At 42.0% G+C, this 14,315-nt stretch overlaps 1 protein-coding gene and 1 non-coding gene across 2 annotated transcripts; both read left to right on the forward strand.

The window, feature by feature from the left end:
* The first annotated feature begins 28 nt into the window (after positions 1-28).
* On the forward strand, positions 29-11,559 carry CCDC117 (coiled-coil domain containing 117). Its single transcript, XM_027576860.2, has 5 exons — positions 29-334; positions 986-1,036; positions 5,418-5,642; positions 6,081-6,218; positions 8,599-11,559. The coding sequence occupies exons 1-5, from the start codon at positions 153-155 to the stop codon at positions 8,834-8,836; spliced, it is 834 nt and encodes a 277-aa protein (XP_027432661.1). The 5' UTR covers positions 29-152; the 3' UTR covers positions 8,837-11,559.
* LOC113913384 lies at positions 3,806-3,912 on the forward strand. Its single transcript, XR_003517177.1, has one exon. It is a non-coding gene; the product is annotated as a U6 spliceosomal RNA (small nuclear RNA).
* Positions 11,560-14,315: the final 2,756 nt, after the last annotated feature.

Genomic DNA, 14,315 nt, shown 5'->3' on the forward strand with positions numbered 1-14,315 from the left:
CGGCCCGGGGTGGAGGGTTCTAGAAGGCGTGACGTGGGGTCGAGAGCGGGCTCAGAGGCGGGCACCTCTCAGCAGTCGCTGTGGCCGCAGCTGCCGGGCCTGGGGACGCGGGCGGCCGGGGCCGCGGGCGCAGCCTCCTCGTCTCCCCGGCCATGGCCGCTCTCGGCCGGCCCTTCAGCGGCCTCCCGCTGAGCGGCGGCCCGGATTTCCTGCAGCCGCCGCCGGCCTTCTCCGGCCGGGCCTTCCCGCCGGCAGCGGACGGCGCCGAGCTGGCTCCGCGGCCGGGACTCCGCGCCGCCCCGAGCAGCCCCGGCGGGAGCGCGGCGCGCGGACGGTGAGGAGCCCGGCGGGCGCGGGGCGGGCGGGCGCGCAGCTCGGGCTCGTTAACCCTCCTCACGACCCTCCGTGGGGGGCTTCTGAGCTCCCAGATAGCAGACGAGAAACTGATCCCGGGGACGTTAACTGTAAGTCGCCCGGGGCCGCACAGCCCGGGAATCCGGGTCTGACCTCGGCCGGCCTGCTGCTCCGAGAAGTGAGGAGACTTTGCCGAGCTCGCCCAGGTCGGGCCGGGATTGGAACCCAGGCCGATCGGAGCCTGGCCGTCCCCTCGGCGCGGCCGCCGGTGCTCACTTCGGTGCCTCGCGGACACTCGGTTTCTCATCCGCAAAGTGGGACAGAAATGGGTCCTGCTGGTGAGATCGTGGAAGTAAAGTGCTTAGCACAGTGCCTGCCCCAGATACGTTTTCCCTGCGTCGGTCCCCCCAAATTTATTTCCCACTCCCTTGACAAGTTGAGATTTCAACTTCTAGTTCTGTCGGGACCACCCAACCTGAGCGACCTTGGGATCTGTATATCCAGTCCCAGGCGGCAAGGAAAGGGAGAGCCGGTGCTCGTGGGATGGGCGAGATTATTGGGAAAGGGAGAGTGGATGCCGAAAGCACAGCCTCAGTGAATTTCTCAATTGACTGTTTTTTTTCCCCACCAGTGTTTCAGTTCGCTGTAAAAAGAAACACAAGCGAGAGGAGGAGGAGGATGAGTAAGTTTCAGGTGCCATTTATTCACTTTATGGTCACTTAACCTGTTTCCTATCCTCGACTACTTATTTTAAGTGAAAAGGTGAAACATTAAGTATCTCTGCAAGGAGGCACAAGGAACTGGTAACGGTGGTTGCCTATTAGGGAAAGTAACTGGGTAACTGGCATGTCAGAGGGAAACTTTTCTCTCTCTAATCCTTAGTAACGTTTGAATTTTCATCCGTGTGAATATTATTACATGTACAAAGTAAAAGGATTTCAAGTGTGGGAAAGGATACACATTGTACAGTCTTAAGAGTGCATACTCCCCTTTTCTCCCTGTTACCTGTTTCCTGTTTCTCCTTTGGAAGATAATCTAAAAACTTTATAACTGTATATACCTCTGGTTTTCTATATTATATAAGAAGGTAACTCTTCACATTGTGCAACACATTGATCTTTTCATTTTATTCTCCGGTATCTTGTTGTGTATGGGCGCATAGGGTTTTACCTAATTTCTTCTGCAACATTGAGTAGAATAGTATTGTAAGGCCTAGGTATAGGTCATTAACCAGTCTCCTGTTGACCGATTTCTAAGTTAGGTCTAGTCTTTTGCTTTTACTGTGGATTAAATCTACCATGTCTGTTCTTTTTAAAGTTCCTTGTGTATATTTGCAAGTAGGTTAATGGATTCCTAGATGGTGAATTGCATGCATTTTAAATTTAACAGTGGAAATGCCTGTTTCTCCGTCTCCTCACCAGAACTGTATTTTCAAACTTTTTCACTTCACTCATAGGTTTAAATATTATATCTCATAGACAGGCAGTCTCATAGAAAAATGAGTGAGAGAATCCCAAAGAGAGGATATCCAAATGACCAACAAATGAAAGGTGTTCATTCGACCTTATCAGTCTTCAGGGAAATGCCTAGTAAAGCCTCAGTGAGATATGTTACTTTACCACCAGATACTGGAGCATCAATAACTGCAGTACTATGGATGAGAATGTAAATCGGTACAAGCACTTTGGGAAATAGTTTGGCGTTATCTAGTAAGTTAAAGACATACATACCCTGTTACCCAACAGTTCCCCTCTTGAGTGTGTACACGCTTGCAACAAGAGACGCATACAAGAAAGTTCATAGCATCCTTGTTCATAATAGCCCAAAACTAGAAACAACCTATATGTCCCTCGGTAATAAAATGGATAAAGTAAATTACAAATTCATACAGTGGAGTTCTATTCAGCAAAAAGGGGAAAAAGGAATGTATGACATCTATCAACATGGCTATGTCTTGAGAATAATATGAGCAAAAGAAACATCCGAAGAATATATACAGTACTATAACATAGTGTTTACCTGTAGGGAGAAGGAAATAGAGTACCATTTTGGGATGTTGACAGTGGTCTGCATCTTGAATGTTATTTTAATGGATGCTTGTTTTCTAATTATTCATTGAATTGTATGAACATAGGATCTTATAGTTAAAATTAGATCATTTTTGGTTTTTAAGACCACTGTTTTATATTTTGTAAATTAAAGTTAATTTGAACATCTTTCCATTTAATCCATTTGTGTTTGTGTGATTTGTTCCTGTTTCTGCACATTTTCTGTTGGCTTATTGATCTTTCTCATGTTCATCTATAAGAAATCTTTACTTAAAGAAATCAGTACTTTTATTATGGGTGTTATGTTTCCCCAAATTTGTCATTCGTCTTTTAACTTTGTATATGTTTTACTTGTTTGTTTTTTGGCCAGCAGAAACTGGATTTTCTAACCTTGCTGATGCATATGCTAAATAGCTTTGAAAGTTGCCTTACCTTAAAAACCACCAGACCAGACAATGTTTATATTCGTTATTGCCTTGGGATTGTTGCAGATATGGATCTCTTTGCTTTTGTCTTTTGGAGTACACTGTAAGAGATAATTGAATAGGGATGCCTGGGTGGCTCCGTCTGTTGAGCGTGTGACTCCTGGTTTTGGCTCAGGTCCTTATCTCAGGGTCATGAGATCGAGTCCAGCGTCTTCATGTGCAGAGGAGAGTCAGCTTCACTCCCTTTGCTCCTCCCCCTGCTTGCTTGCTCTCTTCCCAAAATAAATGAATTAAAAAAAAAAAAGATAATTGAATAAAGAGTTCCAGGGTGAAAAGTTTGAAGCGTAAAATCTGTTGGCTTAAAAATTTAACCGCCTTTGGGGTCCTTGGCTGGCTCAGTCTGTAGAGCATGGGATCCTTGATCTGGGGTGGGGGCAGTTGTGAATTCAAGCCCCACACTGGGTGTAGAGCTGACTGGAAAAAAAAGAAAAGGCTAGCTGCCTTTAATTTAGATTAAAGGAGAAATTGAGGCCCTGAGAATGAGGAACTTGACATTTGAATATCTAATGCCCAGAAGTGTGCTGCCTACCTGCCACTTCATAGCTCTTATCTGTACTTTGAAATCTTTTATATCATATTTTTTTGGAAACTTAATTATCGTTGATCTCTATTTGCAAAATGGACCTACAGGCGTGAAATAATATAGGCCAAATCATGTTGGAGGTCAGAGATCAGAACCCAGCTTTTACACTCAGCTGCATTTCATAATTGAATTATTGGATGTGCTAGGAAATTACCTGTCCCCTCTAGATTTATTCTGCTTTTTCTTAGCTGGTTTTATGTATATAGTTTTTCTCCTGCTTTCCAAAACACCACACCCTAAAACTATCCAAATATTACAGAAATATGTGATGTATAGCTGGACATTCTTAATATTTTCTTATCAATTAAAACCAGTTATAAACTAAACGTATTCTTGTGTTTACTCTGGCAGCACATAGGCTAAAATTGGACTGATACACAGAAGATTAGCATGGGCCCTGTGCAAGGATAATATGCAAATTTGTGAGGGGTTCCATATATTTAGATGATAGCTACAGTTGTATAGCATAAGATGGAGTGTTGTAGAAATCACTGTGTTGTACACCTGAAACTAATGTAACACTGCATGTCAACTACACTCAGAAAAGGGCTGCCTGGGTGGCTTAGTTGGTTAAGCGTCTGCCTTCGGCTCAGGTCATGATCCCAGGGTCCTGGGATTGAGTCCCACACTGGGCTTCCTGCTCACTGGGGAGTCTGCTTCTCCCTCTCATGTGCCTGCGCCCTCTCGCTCTCTCTCTCTCTCTCTCTCTCTCAAATAAATAAATAAAATCTTAAAAAAGAAACTATACTCAAAAAAGACCTCAAAAAATTAAAGATTTAAAAAAATTATTTGTCGATTCCAGTAGAAGTCTAGGTTCAGGAGAGCATCATTATTTGTCAGATTTTATATTGCCAGAGACTTTAATGTTGATTTTTTTTTGTAGTCTTAACATGAATAGAAATTTGTTTGTAAAATACATACCACTTCCTTTGACCTTCAGTTTAGAGACTCGTAAGCTGTGGTAGCCATTAATGATTTTTTTGACTTTTTTTTTAAGTTGCAGAGCTGTGTTTGTTTTTGAGGTTACACTTGCTGATGCCCAAGCAATAGAGTACATCTGGTCTAAGTACTTAAATAGAATAGGACCAGCTTCAGACAGTTTTCAACTAAACTGGGCACATTGCAGTGTATGCAAATACTAGTTCATGGTAAGAGCTTGAATGGTTGAACTTCCCTAAGAAGGCCATAAGTTTCAGTGAAAATGACGTAGAGCTAGGACTTTGGAGCTCTGGCTTCTGGTACCTAACATGCAGCTCTACCTTATGTGACACTTAGGAGGAGGCACTTTAGCTTTTCGAGGTCTTAGTTTCCAAATCTGCAAAACAAAAAAATTGATGAACTCGAAGAGCTCTATGTAATATAAATTTTTCTAGGAAGTGAAAATGGTTTATGTTACAAGGTGGGAGAAAAATGTACACCCTTATTAGTAAGGGACTCAGAGCCAAATGACAGTCTTCTGACATTTCAGAGAGGACCAAGAAATAAGCAGTATCCTCTGCAACCTGTAGTACTTGGAACAGACCTGATGAAGCATTTATCTTTTGCCCTAAGGGAAGATGTCTGTCGACCACCTCCCCATATGGAGCAAGCAGAATTAAGACAAAATATGGCTGGTGCTGAACTGCTGCTTGTGGTTTTGGTTTCTTTACTTTCCACTTGACCTATCCAGAGCCAAATAAATAGGAATGACTTGAAGTTCCCACACTGAACACTAATCTGAAAAGGCACAATCTTGCAGGTGCCGTCTAATTTGGTAGAGAGCAGAAGAAAACATCTCAAGGAAGCTCTCAGAATGACAAAAGAAAAGCATGATTTTCCATCTTGTAGTCACACACTGTCAAAAATCAGAGGTTTTTTTTATTTTTTTTACATAAGAGTTTGGTTAGAGAAAGGGATGATAAACATTTCATTTATATGACTGAATTTTCATTGAATTTTTTTTTCCAGTTGTCCGGTAAGAAAGAAAAGGCTAACTGAAGCAGGGCTCTGTGCTGGTCCTAATGACTGGATTCTTTGTGCACATCAGGCTATAGAGAGTCATGGAGTAAATCCGTGCACTAGTGGCCTCACTGCACCTGGCATGTTAGATGTTATTTGTGAAGAAATGGATCAGACAACCGGAGAACCACAGTGTGAAGTTGCCCGAAGGAGGCTTCAAGAAATCGAGGACAGGTAAATGAGTATTATATATCGTTGGCTTATTGCGGATCCCATGTGACATCTCTACTCTTTGAAGCTAGTCTAACTCATCATTTGGTAGTAACAGTGATCTTCAGCCTCTCAGTCTATGAAAAATACGAGAACTCAAAGTTGACACATTAAATGTCAAACTCTTCTCATAGAACTGTGCTAAATATTTTCACCTACTGTCTGAATATTAATTTTTTGGTTTATGGGAGTTTTCAGGGACACATTCTTCAAATATGATTGCATCTGTTGACTGAAACATTGAGTAACTCTTCTGTGTGTACTTTTTTCACTCAGAACCTCATATTTTACTTGATCTTTCCCTGTAGCACCTGCTGCTTTTATTTTGTTTTTAAATTTTGTCCAATTACTAGAATAAATAATAGCTTGACTAACTTTTCCTTCTCTGCTGTCTTTATTTAGGATAATTGATGAAGATGAAGAAGTGGAAGCTGACAGAAATATTAACCATCTCCCCAGTCTTGTTCTTTCTGATACCATGAAAACAGGTTTGAAGAGGGAATTTGATGAAGTCTTTACAAAGAAAATGATTGAGTCCATGTAAGTGTTGGTTCCTGGTTTCCATTTATTTATTTTTAAAAAATTTATTTTTTAGAGACAGAGCGCACAGGTGGGCAGCGGGGATGGGGGACAGAGGGAGATGGAGAAGCAGACTCTGTGCTGAGCACAGGGCCTGATGTGGGGCTCGATCCCAGGACCTGAGCTGAAATCAAGAGTTGGGTGATGAACCAACTGCGAAACCCAGTGTCCCCAGACACAGCGCATCCTATGCTAGTCATCTCTCCATCCCCTGATCACCAGCGAAATGAAAGCACAGTGGGTTTTGTATTTAGTTCAGGTTGGATACAGACCTTTATCCTAGTTCACTGGGATTGAGCAAAATGCTGTGCAAGAAGTTTGAAGTGTGCAGGAGTGGCTGCCTTACCTTCTTAACCCCCAATTCTTTGGAAGTCCTGAAATGCACTATTGTCTAATAATTGGGGTTGGGAGGATTGGCAAGAGAGCCCTTTCTCCCAAATTCTTGTCATAGGATATAGGAACCACTTTTCAAAAGCTCTCGTTTACTGGCCTGTCAGTTATCCAGGAACACCACTGAGACCTAGAAAACAAACCAAAAGAAATCTCCCAGTAGTCAAAATAGTTACCACCAAGGCTACACTCTTATCTCATAGTGGATAGCCCCTCAGGGCTTTAGCTCTAAGCCATTTTGCTCTTAAGTTAAGCCTAGTTTAATGAGCTCAGTTACCTGGTTTCCTAGATCATCGGAGTAGAAACACAGGAACAGCAAGTGAGAACAAACTCAACAGTAGTGAGTGTGACGGTATAGTGTGTGAGGACGAGAGGAAACTAGAAAGCAAACATCAGCCTAAAAAACGCAGCAGCCTGGGGCTATTAACACAAGAACTAATGAGAGCCCTGTAATTCTTACAGTCCTTGAGCTCACATGACCTGAAGCAGTCATTATCCATGTGTAAAATAGTAGTCAGGTTATAAAGTGCTATTTAGGTCTTACCTAGAAAAGACTATATAGGTAGATTGGATACTCAGTGAGGGTAGGTGTCAGGTATCTGAAAAAGTCTCTGAGGAGACCAGCCCCAGTGATGCCCGGTGGATGAAGAATTACTGCGTTTGGCCACAGTGGGTTCAGCTGATGGTAGATCACAGAAGTTTTGCATTAGCCCCCTAGCTTGGACTTATAATTAACTACCCAGCTCTGAGGGTGGGTAAATAGTTTAGCCAAGAGTAAGCAGGCCATGTTGTCCTATAGCCTAAAAAATAGCACTTTCTGCCTTTTTTTTTTTTAAAGATTTTGTTTATTTATTTGACAGACAGCAAGAGAGGGAACACAAGCAGGGAGAGTGGGAGAGGGAGAAGCAGGCCTCTTGCAGAGCAGGGAGCCTGACGCGGGGCTCGATCCCAGGACCCTGGGATCACGACCCAAGCCGAAGGCAGACACTTTAACAACTGAGCCACCCAGGTGCCCCGCACTTTCTGCTCTTGGTAGTTTTTCAGAAGCCAGCATTTGGGGGTACTCTTCATTGTGGTTTATTTTGTCTAACTTGCCTTTGGGTCCCAGAAACTATCAAGCCACCATTGGATGGAGGAGGACTGAGGGCAGGCAGGCATTGGGGCCCTAATCTTTTGGACTTGACTGCAAAAAGCATTCTGCTTTGTAGCTGTACTAAGCAGAAGGCATACGGAGACACTTGTAATGTATTTGGTCAGTATTTCATTTTCATTTATAAAGGTTTAGTACAAGGTAGTAGCCCATACCTACTAATATTAACCGCAATTTAAGAAATTTCTAACACTAAATCAAGGGCCTCTGTTTTTTACATTGGATGTTTTTAATTGCTTTTATTTTAAAGATCTTGAGTAATCTCTACACTCAACATGGGGCTCGAACTTAGAACCCCAAGATCAAGAGTGGCGTGCTCTACTGACTGAGCCAGTCAGGCCCCCCTGTATTACTTTTAACCACAGCATCAGTACAACTAGTTGGTTTGGTTGAATCTATGTGCAGAACAGGGGCACCTAAATGGCTCAGTCTGTTAAGCATCCGACTCTTGGTTTCAGCTCTGGTCATGATTTCAGGGTCCTGGAATCGAGCCTTGTGGCCTGCTCCATGCTCATTGGGGAGTCTGCTTGGGATTCTCGCTCTCTTTCTCTCCCTCTGCTCTTCCCCCTCCCCTCATGTGTGCGCATGCGTGTTCTCTCTCGGTCTCTCAAAATATGGGTAGAACTGTAAAATTGTATGTATTTGAGGTGACCTTTCTAAAGATCTATTTAGATCACATAAATCTGTTTTGATGCCATCAGTTCTTAATTCTAGGTATTTGGTAGCAAACGTTAGCTTTTCGACATGTATCTTTTTCCGTATCCTAAAATTTTTTATAAAAATCTGTATTTTATGTCTTAGGAGCCGTCCTTCCATGGAGCTCGTACTCTGGAAACCTCTCCCTGAACTCCTTTCTGATAAGCCAAAGCCGTCATCTAATGCTAAGAACTACACAGGAGAGAGCCAAACTAAGCATGCCGCTGCTGGCACTGCCTTCCCTGGGAGAACTGAACTGTTCTTGGAACCTCGGCAAACAGGGATGCCTGTTTACAATAGTTTGGAGACAGCTGCTTGCACAGAAGAAGAGATGGAACTCTAGAAACCAGTTTCTATGCTAAAAGTTGTCAAATTTTAGAAGGCTCATGTGTTTAGTCGTGAGCCTACTTGTATTTGTATAGTATAGGGACTTGAAAGTTTTATGAAACGGGTGTAATAATATCTCCACCTGTGATTTGGGGTGGGACTCTCATTTTGGGTAGCCATTTCGTGAATCCAACTTTTTGCCAAGGAAGCTTGTCTCAAAGGTAAAGTTTTCCACGGGGCTTATTAAGGAAATGGAAATTACAGCCCGCAAAGGCAAGTATGGAAGCTGTGTGTCTAAGGGTGACTTAAGTCATCTGTCACATTGTTTAAACCATTCAGATAGTTGGCAAATATTCAGACACTTGAATTTGAAACAATGCATTAAGAAAGAAGGATGCTCCTACTGTGACACTATCCTGACAGCCAAGTCAGAACTGCGTCTGTAGATTGGAGCTCGTTTCAGTGGTGACTACATATGATTGGGAAGAGGAGGGAGGAAAGCAGTAGCGTAGACTATTGCTAAGATTTAACAGAGGCTCTGAAGCTTGTATATTGTCAAATCTGTGTAGCTGCATTGATTAAATAGCTGGTAGCATTGTGGCTCACTTCTTAGCCTCTGAAAATGCAATGAAAATACAAAGAAAAGGTTTTTCCTTCAAGGCTTTTTTGCCTTGTGCTACTGTTGCTCCTTGGTTTCCCTTGCATAATTGATAAGCCCAGTTATTCAGGAATGTTTACAAATTAATTAACTTTGAGCGATTGTTAAAAAGTGATTGTGAGGTAACCCATGTTACCCAGGCTATGGGAGAAGCCTCCCTTAAGTAATCCCAAGAACTGCCAAGTCTGCGAAGCCCAGCATTGATAGGTATTTTTTTAAAAAGGTTGTACCTGTATTAGCAAGTTGAGTATTTTTAGTGTTAATGTAGAAAACAATGACGATAATTAACTGAAAACCTCTGGGTAAGTGACACTGAGAGTTACTGAACTAGCCACTTTGCCTGGTGCTTTAGCTGTTGCGCAGTCAACCTCAGAGTTAGTAGAGAATAGCTTCCTGCTAGCAGGACATCTTCACTTGAGGAACTAAACCAGGCTCAAGGTGCCCTTTGGGGATAACCAGGATTGAAGTTTTAATTTCTCAGGAAGGGCTCTTCTGTGTGGCAAGGACTCAGTAGTGCGTATGCCGCGTAAAATAACACTTCCTTTAGTGCTACTGAATATCCACTCTAACTTATTACATGAGTATAATAGTGTAATACTGGCCCTTACATCACACAACAGGAGACCACCCCAGTTCTTTTTGTTTTGTTTTCTGGGTTTCTTCCCCCTTTGTAGGAACCAGATACCTTGTGTAGGAAAAAAAAAAATGGCTTATGCCAAGTAGAGGTGACTTTGTAGAAACCAGCTCCCAGGCATTTTCGAAACCCATGCTGAAATCCCTCCCCTTGTTACAGATGGCGTAGAAGTAACAAGTCTGTTAATTGGACTGTTTTCTTCCCTTGCCTGTTGTTCCTGCTTTCTCTATTTCTGTCTGGATAGTCAGGAAAAAATTTAATGTTTAATATTTAAACAATATTTAATATCTACACAGTAAAATTATTCAAACTTCAAACCAGTATTAAAACCAGTTGGAAACCAGCTAATAGTTTCTTAATCTCAGATTTAGAGATGAATGTAAACTGTATTCTGTTGAAATGTGCAAGTGTTTGATTCATGCCATTTGAAGAATTCCTGCCTTTAGGTCATTATTTAATGGGACCAACTTACAGTTTGTAGCCTTAAAGAAATCGCCGTGCTAAAGAAAGTTTGTTCTGGTATAACTCAAAAACATGAAGTGAATGCCCAGAATTTAGAGTTAGTCCCAGTGTTAGGGCGGAAGGGGAGGTGACAACTTTCCAAAGAAGGACCCAAAACACATTAAGATTGTCTTCGGTAGGAATTGTGGGCCAGGCTTCTGATCAAAGGTCTGTATGAGGAAAAGGAGGAAGAGCTCCAAAACGGCTCTGATACCACTGGTAAAATATAGGAGAGAATGAAGAGTCTGTTAATTAAAATCCAAACAACTTGTTTCAGGAGTCAGATTATCTGACATGATTAATTATTTCTGCAGGAAAATGGATGTTTAATGCTCCTTTTTAAACTTTATCTTTTTTGCATATGTTTGTACAGAAATTTTCTTCATCCTTGTGGTGCTTATTCATCTGAGCCATCCCCACAGTCTCCATGCCTCTGCTTTGTTTTTCTTCTGTAGTGTAAGGCTTTTGCTTTTGCCTTAGGTTTCCTTAGGGAATCAGTAGGTCTTTTCATTTTGTACAGCTTTTGAAGCATGGATCAAACATTGGCTTACTATGCTAATGTGTGAAGAGAAAAATTATCTAAAGCAGGTGAGCTTTAATGAACAAATGTATATTTTCTCTGAGTTTGAGTAAGATGTGTGGGTTTTTTTTAATATAAAGTCCAGTTCTCACAAATATTAGTCATAAAAAAAGCAGAAACAAAAACAAAACCTGCTACTCATCTTTGAAACGGTGCAAATGTAAAATTTAGGAAAATAGGGGCTAGAACCATGAGAAGAATGCTTATTATAAGCAGGTTCATTAATTATTTTGGATTTGAAACTTTAATAGTGACAATGGTTCAGTACTAGGAAGGTTCTGGAAGATGCTGTCAATTTTACTTTAAAATGAGAATCTGATGTTTCTGTATTTTATTGTTTTCAATAAAACTTCTTAAGTGTTTTGACTTCTTGGGGTATTTGTATTCCTCACATGAGTAAAATCAGCTACCTCTGCTTTCCTCTAAATTGTATTTATTTATTTTTAAGATTTTATTTATTTGACAGAGACAGCGAGAGAGGGAACACAAGCAGGGGGGAGTTGGGAGAGGGAGGAGGAGGCTTACCGGGGAGCAGGGAGCCCAGTGCGGGGCTCGATCCCAGGACCCTGGGATCATGACCTGAGCCGAAGGCAGATGCCCAACAACTGAGCCACCTGGGCGCCCCTCTAAATTGTATTTAAAGCAGCATCCATGGGTGCCTGGATGGCTTAGTCGGTTGAGCATCTGCCTTTGGCTCAGGTCATGATCCTGGAGTCCAGGGATCAAACCCGCGTTGCATCGGGCTTCCCTGCTCATTGGGGAGTCTGCTTCTCTCTCTGCCCCTCTCTTTCTCAAGAAATAAAAAATCTTAGAAAAAGCAGCATTCGGGTGCCTGGGTGGCTCAGTTTGTTAAGCGACTGCATTCAGCTCAGGTCGTGATCCTGGAGTCCTGGAGTCCCGGAATCGGTCCCGCGTTGGGCTCCCTGCTCGGTGGGGAGTCTGCTTCTCTCTCTCTCTCCCCCCCCCCCCCGCCATGCTCTCTTCATTCTCTCTCAAATAAATCCTAAAAAAAAAAAAACATATCAGTGAGGGACTTAAATTTATCTTGAGAAGATGATTATGTTGGGTTAAAGTTAAGCTGTGTAAATGAATTCACTGTTTCCAAAACAGGCAGACTGTTTTGCTGTTCTAAAACCCACAGAATGCTTACCACTCAATTTGCTGCTGTCAGTCAACAGCATTATTTGGCAGTGGTGATGGATTGCCACTGTTCAGATGACAGTAATGACAGTCTTCAAAAATGTTTATAGAGTTGGAAATGGTATATAGAGTTCACAGTATTTTTTTTTAAAGGTTTAGGACCTCTAGAACAAAAGGGAAATTCCATAATGTTATGTGTTCATTTAAGAGTTGACAGGTCACTGGGTGGCAGTATTGCCTGCATATTTACAACCTTGGCTGGATGTGGGTCCCTAATTTGTGGGCAGGTGGAGTTAAGTTTGGGTTGCAATTACAGAAAACTCAGGACATTGTTTTTCACCAAAATTTGGAAATCACCTAAAAGCTACCTAATTTCTTTATTTTACAGATTTGGAAAATAAAACCTAAGTAGATAGTGACAATTTCGTATTGCAATCGAACTTAACCAGCTTCAATGTTCTTCCTACTTGACCAGTGGTTTTACAGTGTTTTCATAGAACACCTAAAGTGTCATTTATTTATTTAAAGATTTTATTTATTTATTTGACAGGGAACACAAGCAGCGGGGGTGGGAGAGGGAGAAGCAGGCTTCCCGCTGAGCAGGGAGCCCAATGCGGGACTCGATCCCAGGACCCCAGGATCATGACCTGAGCCTAAGGCAGATTCTTAACCGACTGAGCCACCCAGGTGCCCTAAAGTGTCATTTAGATTTCATTGAAATAACCCACAACAAAGTATGGTTCAGTCAGTGTAACATTAAACTCCTTGAGAAAATACAGCTTTGTGTATATCCATTTGGTCCAGATACTCTGCCAGTGTCAGTTTTGATACGAATTGAATGCATTTAGACTACAGCTCAAGCAAGACCAGGGTTTGTCTTTCAACAACTGATGAGTAGGTAAACAAGCCAGTTTTCCTGTCCTTTAATGAATTTGAGAAGTCACGACATAAAGATTTCATTCTTAGGATATTAGAATTTAACTGATGCCATAAAATATTCCTGGAGTAGGCAGCATTACCTTTTGTCTACAGTTCTGTCCTGCTGTGTTTGCTCCAGGATATACCTAGTAGAAGCAAGGAAGCACACACAGATTGGTGTTAACAAGGGCTAGGGAAATGGTGTGCAGACATTCGTCACCTGATTGATTAATGGACAACCCTCTGCATTTAATAGAAATCTTGCTTTGGTTTTGCAGGAAAAGGTCTTTATTTCTGACCAGTTTGTTTCAAAAAGATGTCCTTAAATACCAGGTGTTTTCTCAAGGCTGGGCAGTGTTTAGTCATTTTCACCATCTGTGCAGGAAATGAAAACCCCAGTGACCGACACAGGTTATATACGTCCTGTGTGTTATCCCTGTTAGCACAGCTGCCTCTTTCATGTGATGTCATTGAATGTAAATTATTTGCGCCTCAATCTCCAGATGCTTCCGCTATTACGGAGAGTGGCTAAAATGCATCTGTGATTGCATTTGCTTAGACAAGCCCTAGATTCCCATCACTTAAGTTTTCAGTTACAGAAAATCAGGTGATCAGATTTTTAATCATGGGGACAACTGGAAGCTGTCTATATATTTACAATATAGAAGCAGCCGAGGGGTGCCTGGCTGGCTTAGAAGACCGTGAGACTCTTGATCTCAGGTTGTGAGTTTGAGCCCCACGTTGGGTGGAGAGATTATGAAGAAAATTTTTTTTAAAAAAAGGAGAAAGAAACTGAGCCTAAGTAAGCTTGCATTGCCAAGAACTAGAATTGAGCTCTGGCTTCAGTGACCAAGGATTTTAGGCTGTGTAGTGGATGTGCCCAGTCACACCAAGCATTCCCTTGTACTTGGCTGAAAGTAGAGCCTGCTTTGTCTTGCTGCTCAGGAGTTTTTGAATCCTACCTTTTGTCTATAATCATTCATTCCAACCTCTGTAGTGGTAGTCGTAATACTGGCATAGGATCCTGGTATATGTGAAGTGTTTTCTATAAATGAGGGAAGTTC

Source organism: Zalophus californianus, chromosome 14 (genome assembly GCF_009762305.2).
Source record: "Zalophus californianus isolate mZalCal1 chromosome 14, mZalCal1.pri.v2, whole genome shotgun sequence".
In the NCBI taxonomy this organism is placed as follows: domain Eukaryota; kingdom Metazoa; phylum Chordata; class Mammalia; order Carnivora; family Otariidae; genus Zalophus; species Zalophus californianus.